Source organism: Gigantopelta aegis, chromosome 7 (genome assembly GCF_016097555.1).
Source record: "Gigantopelta aegis isolate Gae_Host chromosome 7, Gae_host_genome, whole genome shotgun sequence".
Classification (NCBI taxonomy): Eukaryota; Metazoa; Mollusca; class Gastropoda; order Neomphalida; family Peltospiridae; genus Gigantopelta; species Gigantopelta aegis.
In genome coordinates this window covers 3,948,450-3,960,203 of record NC_054705.1, presented here as the reverse complement: position 1 = coordinate 3,960,203, position 11,754 = coordinate 3,948,450, and the positions used below count along the sequence as shown (strand labels likewise).

Below are 11,754 nucleotides of genomic sequence, written 5' to 3'. Positions count from 1 at the left end.
AGCTCTCTTCCCCCCACCCCCCATCTCTCTCTCTCTCTCTGTCTGTCTGTGTGTGTGTGTGTGTGTGTGGTGCGTGCGTGCGGTGTGTGTGTGTGCGCGCGTGCGTGCGGGCGTGCGAGCGTGTGTGTGTGTGTGATAAAATAAGCACTTTTCAGGGTGATCCAAGTATCGGTGCAGTTTCCAAGTAGCTGCATTCAAAAGAAGTAAATTCTTCAAGATGACGTACGTACACAAGAGGAAGTATCACATTATGGACTCCGATTCCAAATTTACTTACAATATTTGTCTGCATATCGTCGTGTGAGAGCCAGAAGGATGTAAGTGCATCAAAATTCATTTTTAAAAAGACGAGATAATGAAGGAAAACTGTTTTTTCTTGATCAGTAGTTAAGATGTCGAATTTGTTTTAATAAAAATGAAAGCTGAACATATTTACGATTTCTTTGTATGTATGCGGTATTTATAGCATATTATGTGTTTTAGTTATTTGCTTAAATAGTTGTAGCTACGACAATTATTTATGATTAAATTAAATGCGTAATTTACGACCAACAGTATGTCAAGTAAATTTGAATATTTATTCTGAAAGAACCATCACTTCTAAAACATTTCAGCTTTGCAAATCACATATTTATTTTTAAAAAGGAGAAAGCTTGTAAATAGAAAATATTTAGAAGCAAACATTCAAAAAGGAATACAAGTAGAAGTACGCGCATTAATAAAATCACCGCTTAAACAAAATAATACGTGAAAAAAGTTATTTTACTTTTGTTAATAACAATACGATAAATAAAATCACCAATTGAGTAAAATAATAATGTGAAAAAAACTACTCTTGACTCGTGAAATCCTTGGGGTTTCTTTTACCCACCCCTGATTTTGTGTGACCTTATCTGGTGCAGGGTTTCTGCCAGAGGGCAAAATGGGTATGGTGCGTTACACAAATATTTTTGCAGAATTGTTTTTTAAGTTAACCTTTTGACAAAATTAATTACTCTTATCATTACTGTATGATCTTAATCCTAACCCTGAACTTAACCCATTATGTTCTGAGGGAGGACCCCCTATTGACTGTGGTTACATTCAATTCAATAGAGCAATACCCCAAAATTTCTTTCTGGCAGAAACACTGTGGTGGTAGTGCTCCATGTTCGTTGTTTGAAGATGGTGCATCAGAATCAGACGACTTGTCCATACAAAACCTCTTTTCTAGGCAAGTATTCGTTCCTGTTGAGTCATCAGAAAAGCTGATGTCATGTTGTGCGCAGTGTTTTTTCCGTGTTCTTTGCGCCATGGGAGTCCTTTTGCAGATAGTTCCTGGTTCTGCTGCCTCAGGGTGTACTTCACTAGTTTCAAGAATATCTGGTTTACCAGCTAGTGCAACAGACAAACCATAATAGTTAAGCATACTGAAACTGGTGTCCTGTAATGAAGAAACTATGTTTAGCAGCGTATTGGTTTGGGATACACCGGGTTCAAGTGAAGCTCATTCAAAGAATAAAGGGTTTACATTTCCAATGAGGGTGTGCACTGAATATCAAATCCAGAAGTAGTGAACACTATACCATGTCCACCTGTTGAGTATGCAGCGTTCTCTCCAGGTTATATTAAGTGAACAGTAAACCCTACAGCTTCTGCTGTGCGTTTGGTGTACTCTCCGGGTTCTGTTGTGTGTTCAGTGCACACTCCTGGTTTTGTTGTGTATTTGGTGATCTCTCCGGGTTATAATGTGTGTTCAGTGATCTCTCCAGGTTCTGTTGTGCGTTCAATGATCTCTCCAGGTTGTGTTGGGTGTACTCTCCGGGTTCTGTTATGTGTTCAGTGATATCTCCAGGTTCCGTTGTGTGCCCAGTGATTTGTCCAAGTTCTGTTGTGTGTCCAGTGATCTCTCCAGGTTATATTGTGTTCAGTGATCTCTCCAGGTTCCGTTGTGTATAGTGATCTCTCCAGGTTCCGTTGTGTATCTGGTGATCTCTCCAAGTTCTATTGTGTGGTCAGTGATCTCTTCAGGTTTTGTTGTGTGTTCAGTGATCTTTCCAGGTTATATTGTGTGTTCAGTTATCTATCCAGGTTATATTGTGTTCAGTGATCTCTCCAGGTTATATTGTGTTCAGTTATCTATCCAGGTTATATTGTGTTCAGTGATCTCTCCAAATTCTATTGTGTGGTCAGTGATCTCTCTAGGTTCTGTTGTGTGTCCAGTGGTCTCTCCAAGTTCTGTTATGTGTCCAGTGATCTCTCCAGGTTATATTGTGTTCAGTGATCTCTCCAGGTTCCGTTGTGTATCTGGTGATCTCTCCAAGTTCTATTGTGTGGTCAGTGATCTCTTCAGGTTTTGTTGTGTGTTCAGTGATCTTTCCAGGTTATATTGTGTGTTCAGTGATCTCTCCAGGTTCCGTTGTGTATCTGGTGATCTCTCCAAATTCTATTGTGTGGTCAGTGATCTCTCTAGGTTCTGTTGTGTGTCCAGTGGTCTCTCCAAGTTCTGTTGTGTGTCCAGTGATCTCTCCAGGTTATATTGTGTTCAGTGATCTCTCCAGGTTCCGTTGTGTATCTGGTGATCTCTCCAAGTTCTATTGTGTGGTCAGTGATCTCTTCAGGTTTTGTTGTGTGTTCAGTGATCTTTCCAGGTTATATTGTGTGTTCAGTTATCTATCCAGGTTATATTGTGTTCAGTGATCTCTCCAGGTTATATTGTGTTCAGTTATCTATCCAGGTTATATTGTGTTCAGTGATCTCTCCAAATTCTATTGTGTGGTCAGTGATCTCTCTAGGTTCTGTTGTGTGTCCAGTGGTCTCTCCAAGTTCTGTTATGTGTCCAGTGATCTCTCCAGGTTATATTGTGTTCAGTGATCTCTCCAGGTTCCGTTGTGTATCTGGTGATCTCTCCAAGTTCTATTGTGTGGTCAGTGATCTCTTCAGGTTTTGTTGTGTGTTCAGTGATCTTTCCAGGTTATATTGTGTGTTCAGTGATCTCTCCAGGTTATATTGTGTTCAGTGATCTCTTCAGGTTCTGCTGTGTTCAGAGATCTCTCCAGGTTATGTATGATGTGTGTTCAGTGATATCTCCAGACTATGTTATGTGCAGTGTTCTCTCTGTGGGTTTTTTGTTGTTGTTTTTTGGGGGGTTTTAGTGTTAAGTGATCAGTCCTCCGGTTTCTGCTGTGTGTGCTAAATTATTTTCTGTGCCTGTTGTAAGTGATACGTCATGTTCAAGTTCTCTTGTGTGTGCTATGTCATGATCATGATACGTTGTACGTGTGTTCTGTCATGTTCTTCTTCGGGTTCTGTTGTGTTTACTATGTCACGTTCAGGTTCTGTTGTGTGTGCCACATCATGTTCAGGTTTTGTTGTGAGTTCTCTGTTATGTTCAGGTTCTGTTGTGTGTGCTATGTCATGTTTAGGTTCTGTCGCAAGTGACTGGATAAAGGCCGTGGTATGTGCTGTCTTGTCTGTGGGGAAGTGCACATAAAAGGCACCTTTCTGCATTAGGAAAAATGTAGCGGGTTTCCTCTAATGGCTACGAGTCATAACTACCAAATGTTTGACAGCCAATAGCCGATGATTAATTAATGTGCTCTAGTGGTGTTGTTAAACAAAACAAACAAATAAACTGTCGCAAGTGCTGTGTCACGTTCATTTTCTATGGTGATTATTTTCTCATGTTCTGCTTTTTGCTATGTTGCGTTCAGGTATTGATGTCATTTGTGTGCCAAGTCCTGTTGTGTATGCTATATATCATGTTCAGGTCCTGTTGTGTGAGCTATGTTATGTCCATGTCCTGTTGTGTGTGCTATATCATGTTCCGCTTCTGTTGTGTGTGCTATGTTATGTTCAGCTTCTCTTGTGTGTGCTATGTCATGTTCAACTTCTGTTGTGTGTGCTGTCATGTTCAGCTTAAGTTGTGTGTGCTATGTTGTGCTAGTGTTTTGGTGTGTGTGTGTTGTGTCACGTTCGCATTCAACTTTCTGTTGCAAATATTTGTTAACTGCAAAGTTAATCAAAATTCATAGATCTTGCTATCGTTTATGTTGAGGCCACATTCACTTTATTCATCTTTTAACCTTACGTCTGATTACACTGTCTTTTGTTACTGGACTTTGTCCTGGATAACTTACAATTGCATTTGTATGTGACATATTGCTAATCCATAATGTCTCCACGTAGGGCAATCCTGTAGATCTTCAAGGGAAGCTGAAAAACGGAACTTGATTGCCGTAACATATAATTAAATACATCCAAAATCAGTGTAATTATGCTTGCACTTTGGTCGTATATGCCACATACAACATTATTATGAATTAAAATTGTATCTACAGATACAAATTACATGTTGGAAACTTTGTTTCAATTAAAAACACTTCAAAATAGCTCTTTGTTTTTCAAGAAAATTCACCAAAACATGTTTATTATTATAATTATGGTGCACATAAAATAGCAAACCATACAAACATTAAAGGGACATTCCTGAATTCGCTGCAATTTTTAAGATGATATCGACTGGCAGAGACTTTTTAACGATTGTAATTACATATCAAATATATTTTTTCTGCATAAAATATTAGTGGCTGCATATTAAACGTGTTTCTGATCTTTCTAATATTTGTACTAGTTTAAATTTTAATTTATTTCCTAAAATATATTTTTCATACGTACGAAATTATTTGAAGACAAAATCCAGTTTGTGCTTTTTACAAATATTAAGACGAACAGAAACGCATTGAATATACAGACACTGATATTCTAAACAAGAAAATATATTTAATATGTACGTTTAATCGTAGAAATATTTTATTAGTCGGAAACATCTTATAATGCAGCAAACTCAGGAATGTCCCTTTAATGTTACTGCAATTACAGATACGATTCTTGTCTGTTGCCAAATGGTTCGTTGCATGCAATATCAAAATGCTGTACATTACACACGGGGCTCTCACAACGACAAAAGTCCTATTATTTTTAGGATTCAAGCACATAAAAATTTTCTATTGTACTTCGCATTTGTAATTTCTAACACAGATCGATAACAAATAATACATATGGGTCGTATTTGGCACATACGACCTATGTCAGGCATAATTATATAACGAACTGTATTTAAAAAGGGTGTATCTACCACATACGACCAGTCGTGTTCACATAGTGGACAGCAAGCAAATCGGAGGAAAGTCGTATTTGTCAGTTACGTCTATTTTCGTGCAAATTGGTATCTGGCCTCAGACCACAATTAATTTCGCTATATGTTTCTATATAGCCTTAGTGGCTATAACATTTTTATTAATATCAGCAGGCCCGTGAAGTTTTGTATGTACCTTTGCCTGCATGGGGGACACATACCCTGAAAAGGACAACCCTGTTGTCCAGCTCTTTCTCCCAGCATATTGGTTTAAACAGACACACCCTCTAAACCAGGCCGGAGTACACCCATTTTACACAAAAAGCACTACTTTTGCATGGGCCGGAATTACCACAAACAAGTCTTCAATGTCAACAAGTTACACATGTTTACAAACTACCTGCTATCCCCTGTCACTTCAGTCAAACAGTTGCCACTTCATAGCTGTCTGCCATGAAATAATCACAGTCAAACAGCAGACTACTTGCGCGGTGAAACTTCCGGATTTTCGACAACCAAATGGGAAGATAACTGTAATCTGAGGCCATCTGCGATTCACTTAAGACCATTGAAATCCTTCTGTATAAGCGATGCTATTAGGGCCACAGCTACGATTTTTGTTGTGACAATATGTAATTGGGGATGGCGATTCCGAATATGCAAAAAAGACGTTTTAGGTCGTATCTGCTACTTACGACCTTTTAGCTCTCACGCAACGATAACTCTTTTACTAATTGCTATTTTCAAAATTCTGCCCATTTTCAACTCTACCCCCCCCCCCCCCCCCCCCCCCCCCTCACCATCCCGAGTCAGGCCACCGATCTTATCTAATTTCATTTTGACCACCCGATCACATCTAGCGACCAAATTTAATGAGCAGAATTTTCTTTATTAATTATATTAATTAGAGATGCGCATCAAAATTTTAAAGTCCCACTATTTAATTTTTGTCCGCTTAATTTTTTTCTGTCTCGGGACAAGCCCTTGGCTATCTAGAGACAGGCCCCGGGACGGACATGCTCGAAACTCTAGTGGTATATGAGCATGTAAAAATGATTCGCACTCGCACTCAGATCCAGGGTGAAACTCGCAGGCGGCATACAGCAAATGGCACTAGAGATGCACAGTTTGAGAAGTAGAGTTTGTTGTCATCTTACATACGACACTATTCCAAATGTGAGGAGCGGGACGTAGCCCATTGGTAAAGCGCTCACTCGATGCGCGGTCGGTCTCGGATCGATCCCCGTCGGTGGGCCCATTGGGCTATTTCTCATTCTAGCCAGTGCACCAAGACTGACATATCAAAGGCCGTGGTATGTACTACCCTGTCTGTGGGATGGTGCATATAAAAGATCCCTTGCTGCTAATCGAAAAAAAGAGTAGCTCATGAAGTGGCGACAGTGGGTTTCCTCTCTCAATATATGTGTGGTCCTTAACTATACATGTATATCTGACGATATATAACCGCAAATAAAATGTGTTGAGTGCGTCGTTAAATAAAACATGTCCTTCCTTCCTTCCTATTCCAAATGTGTACATTTTCAGGTGTGATCATATAAATCGAAAGCTTTAATCCATGTCAGGTCAAGTTTTCCACATTGGTGTTGTTGAAAAATAATGTATTTGTCTTTTCTTTTAAACCTGTTTCACAACAACAAGTCTAGTAACAAGTCTTAATTTAGAGACTGTTTTCTAGAGTGGCTTCCCAAAGATTGCTTTGTACTCTACAAAACGAATTAATAAGTATAAATCACTGCTTACATGTACTACTAATGACACTACACAGAATCCAGGGCCCCGTTCCATGAAGCGATCTTAGCCCTAAGATTACCTTAAGCGCATAGCTACCCTATGCACTAAGGTAATCTTAGTGCTAAGATCGATTCGTGTAACGGGACCCAGGCCGTTAGGAATCGGGAAGAGGCGGTGCCTTCTAACTTGAGAACAAACGTATACCTTTTTTATGTGTCCCCCCCCCCCCCCCCCTCCACTCCGAGACTGTGCTCCCTCTATTAGAGGTTGTGCTCCCCTCCCTAATCTGATTAAAATTAGCTGCACTGGCTACCTGTAGAGCTAATTTCAATCAGATTGCCCCTCCCCCTATTCAGATATCGTTCCTACTGGCCTGCAGAAAACATCTGTTGCTAATACAATATTAGCATACTTGGATCGTATTCTTTTATTAATGTATATATCATTAATTACTTGTAAATTTGAAATGTACACACATCAACGGTGTTCATATCACAGGTGCTACAATAATGTGTATGTAGATATCTAAGATATAACAAGGTCGCTTGTGTTGACATCAAAACAAGATTTAAACAAATAATATAATAAAAGAAAACGCTATTTAAGGGACTAGAGGTTTACTGGACAGTTTAGTCCCCAGTCTCAATACCCTATCCGTTTTCCCTCCCTCGCCCGTCTATCTCTCTTTCCTCTGTCTTTCTCCCACCTTTTTCTTGTATATCAGTTTTCTCTTTTCATCCGGGACCAGGCATCATCCCTTCACCCTCCCTCCTTCTCTATCTTTCTCTATCTCGGCAAGACTCTTTAACTCTTTTGTACGAGCACCTAATCTCCTGCCCACCCTCCACCCGCCTTTCTAACATTATATTCCATCTCTCCCCCCCCCCCCCCCCCCCCCCCCACACCTCTCTCTCTCTTCCCCACTCCCTCCCCCTTCTCTCTCGTAACGTGTTACTATACGCCTAAACCGGGTGGAAGTAGCTGTAAGTGCCAGGTACTGGCGTATTGGACAAGTTCACGTTATAAATAAACCGAAATCGAGACTCCCACAGATTCTCAAACCGGGTGCCAATTCTGGTCACGTGATACTCGGCTCTCTGCGCCGATCTGAAGACCGGAGCCCAGAGCCGGACCACACTGGGCGAAAACCGGTCGCGACTGGTTAAAGGGGACACGTAGGGCAGCGACAAGTCCTCGGAAACTCCTTCGCTCCCCACCCAGTCCATGGTATAGACCTGAGACGGGTCTTCTAGCGGGACCATAGTTCGCAGCTGCTCGAGAAAAAACGGATCGTCCGTAGAAGGGGGCGGAGTAAAGAACGACACCCTTTGCACCAATGCCTCATGGGGATGATCGCCGATCGCTACCGACTCCACCCCAGAGACTGTTGGAGTCTGTTCGCCACACTGTGTGTCAGCTTGACGCTGCTCGCCACACTGTGTGTCAGCTTGACGCTGCTCGTCGTAACATTTCACGCAGTCCATCTGTGACGTCGTCAGCCAGATCAAACCTCGGCTGTGCGTCAAGCCGTTCAAGACGGACGGGTGTTCCAAGAGATGTGAAATCCGAGTAAAATCGCAGGGCGGCTCCAACCATTGGCCATGATTTTTAGATCGACGTTCCTGGTACCACACCATGAATATTTTCACATCGCTGTCGTCTGCTACGGGCGGACTGGGGTCCTCGGGCAGGGACAGGGTCTTCAGCCATTGGTCGAAAACGTCGATGGCTTCCGGGACGATTTTGTTTTCGGACTGTAACCGTTTTAAGATCTTTCTGGCAGTGTCCCAGTCGATCTCTCGCATCGTCGCTTCTCTGTCAATATCTGTTCCGTAATTGTTCACGACATCCGGGTCCTCGTTACATAATTGTATGGACAGGTCGTCGGCCATGGCTAGATCTAAATATATAATTGTCTGCTCCGCCGAGTTCAGAGCAGAAACACGCCGCTCGTAGTAGTGGATTCTCCGTAGAGTGTCCACCAATGAGCGCGCTGCTTTCCGCTGTCTGTCCGGCCCATGTCTGGTGAGATTCGTCTTCTTGGGCTGACCCAGACGGCTTCGAAAGGAGGCGGAAGCGGAACTGGAGGTGGAAGCGGAAGTGGAAGGGGCGCTTCCTCCATCGTGCATTTGCTGGATAGAGAAAGAGAGAGAGAGAGAGAGAGAGAGAAAAAAAAAATATATATATATGGATCTTCAGCTAATGGTAGGCACTGGGTTCAAAATTGAAATCCGACCCGAAGAATGAACATTGAAATCTCAGAACAAGTTCGACATTAGTCCGAAGGGACGTAGATAGTGTGGTTCTTTGTACGTCGGAATATTGTTAAATACCCTATATATAGATGGTATTCAAAACTTGTGGCACCATGTTTCAACCGTTTCTCAACCAAAATAGTGCAACTAATGGACACACAAACCAAAAATGTATAACCTACCGTACTCACCAATTCCCGATTGAAGTACTTGCATCATAATTAACAAAATAAATTTTCCAACAACACAAAAACTTTCCCCGCCCATTTACATTTGCTAAATAGAGGGAAGCAACTAGCGCTGCACATTAAGAAGAATATTGACTCGATCTAATTACAATTAGCTCCACTATTACATGTGGATCTAACACCAGCCAGTTGGAGCTCATGTCCACCAATCAAAACCTTACTTGCAGAATCCTGCCAGTGATTTAAAAATAATTTGAAAACATTCCGAATTATCCTGAGGGTATACGACATGTTTCGTGTGAATTACGAATGCCTTAAAACATGTTTTATTTTATAAAATAAATAATTTTTAATGTAAAATTGAAGACTGATAACCCACCTCGTACGTATTGGTATGGTTCGCTGTACTGCGGCCACTAAATAAGACTCGCCCTATATTTTTAGAATTTGTATGCTCCCAAATAACGTTATAAAAGGCGAAGTGTGATTGGTCAATATTTAAATTATTATTTACAGACGAAATGTTACCTGGACATTGGGGACTACGCAGTGTTGTTAGTTTTAAATCACTGGCAGGATTCTGCAAGTAAGGTTTTGATTGGTGGACATGAGCTCCAACTGGCTGGTGTTAGATCCACATGTAATAGTGGAGCTAATTTTAATTAGATTGATATTGACTTAACTTGCGTCCTGCACTAGCTCGACATGTATGCAGGTGGGTTTTAGGGGTCGACCCCCCTCCCCCTCAAGCAAATTTTCCTTTTTGTTTCCAGTATATTGTCCGTGTCTGCATGACTCGATACCCCTATAAATGTCGCTCGCCTCCCCCCCCCCCCCCCCCCCCCGTAAACTTTCAGTATACGGTCCTGTTGGTGTAGCAGTTTGTCGCCAGGCCTTCCAGACGGTATTGGCGTAGCGATTATTTTATATTGATGCCACCCCATATTGGTGTGTATTGGATGGGGGGGGGGGGGGGGGGGGATACATTGTATATTATGGGGGCAATTATTAAAGGTGGTGGGAAGAAAAGGTGCGATTGAACAAAAATTATCCCTTACCCACCCCACCCCCTCCACTACACAAAATAATCCGTGGTACAAGCTGTAAATATAAGATTACATGTATTGTCACCCATGTTATGGAGAGTTCAGTGACCTGAGAAACGATTTACAAATGATCAATCTTTCTGCTAACCGGAAGGTGTAGCCTATGTGGCGGTTGCGCGTCTACCAGTGCACCATGACTGGTATGTGCTATCCTGTCTGTGTAATGGTGTATATAAAAAGATTCATTCCTACTAATGGAAAAATGCAGCGGGTTTCCGCTCTAAGACTGTATGTCAAATTTACCAAATGTTTGACATCCAATAGACGATTAATAAATCAATATGCTCTAGTGGTGCCGTTAAACAAAACAAACTTTTAACTGTCGGTTAGAAGGTATGTGGATTCTACTACCAGACTAGTTTTCTTTGTACGCAGATTTTAAAACAACATGACTTCCATACCTTCCTAATATTATCACTATCTTCCGCATCGTCTGGACCACACCTTCGTTTTAGGTAGGACATCAACAGGCCTACCGCCGCCAACACCACGCCCAATGTCAATATTTTCGACTCGCTAGTAATAACCATGGCGTGGAAAATTCACTTTCATGTTACATGATACAACTGTATATGACGTCATAGTCAGTTGTTATGCCATTACAAGTCATGACGTCATAGCCAATCATCGTAGCGTGCAAATCGGGCTTTCTGCCTACGCCCATACTCTACCCACCCTTATTTTCCTGTGGCGGATCCAGAAAATCCATGAGGGGGCAATGACGTGGTCGAAAAAAGAAGAAACCGTCTCCTTTAGATCTGACACTGTTCTCGTCCCTACTTGATTTTTACCATCCACAAAATATATGCGGGGGTGGGTGGGAGGTATCATTAAACAAAACACCTCTTTCTCCACCCCACCCCCGTTCTAACATAACACACAACAAAGACGGCATGTAATCGACTTACTTCTATTTTATTTCACATATACAGATATCAATTTAACATAGGAAACTGCAAGTCATTAAACAATCACATGGCATTATAGATTTTGAACACAAGAAAAGAGAAATTTCTCAAACATGATTTGCGATCGTCCCACGCTTTACGTGTGGCGTGGTCCGGTCATATTTCCAGTATATATCACAAATGGGGTTTTTAAACACTGATCAACTACACAAAACGGCGTCACAGTCGATCGATCGTCTATTGGTTAAAACATCAACGCAACAAAGCGCGCGTCGATGACGTCACACCATTATTACGTCTGACGTTACACAGAGTATTACGTTCTCTCTTCGTGTCGCAGATGACGCAAAACTGTGACAGCGGCAGGTCGACTTTTACACTTCACAAGCATACACACAGACAGACGGACAGACAGACAGACAATGTCCA

The 11,754-nt window shown here is 41.6% G+C and overlaps 1 protein-coding gene across 1 annotated transcript; it reads right to left on the bottom strand.

Moving 5' to 3' along the window:
* Positions 1-7,766: 7,766 nt before the first annotated feature.
* On the bottom strand, positions 7,767-10,978 carry LOC121377418. The gene is made up of 2 exons (XM_041505400.1): positions 10,819-10,978; positions 7,767-9,000 (listed from the first exon to the last, which is right to left on the bottom strand). Exons 1-2 carry the CDS (start codon positions 10,945-10,947, stop codon positions 7,831-7,833), a joined length of 1,299 nt encoding a protein of 432 aa, XP_041361334.1. The 5' UTR covers positions 10,948-10,978; the 3' UTR covers positions 7,767-7,830.
* Between the last annotated feature and the right edge of the window lie 776 nt (positions 10,979-11,754).

Coding starts and splice junctions, on each gene's coding strand:
- LOC121377418 (XM_041505400.1), bottom strand. CDS start 10,947: ATGGTTATTACTAGCGAGTCGAAAATATTGACATTGGGCGTGGTGTTG. Junction 9,001..10,818: donor ATAGTGATAATATTAGGAAG/GTATGGAAGTCA, acceptor TTCTCTATCCAG/CAAATGCACGATGGAGGAAG.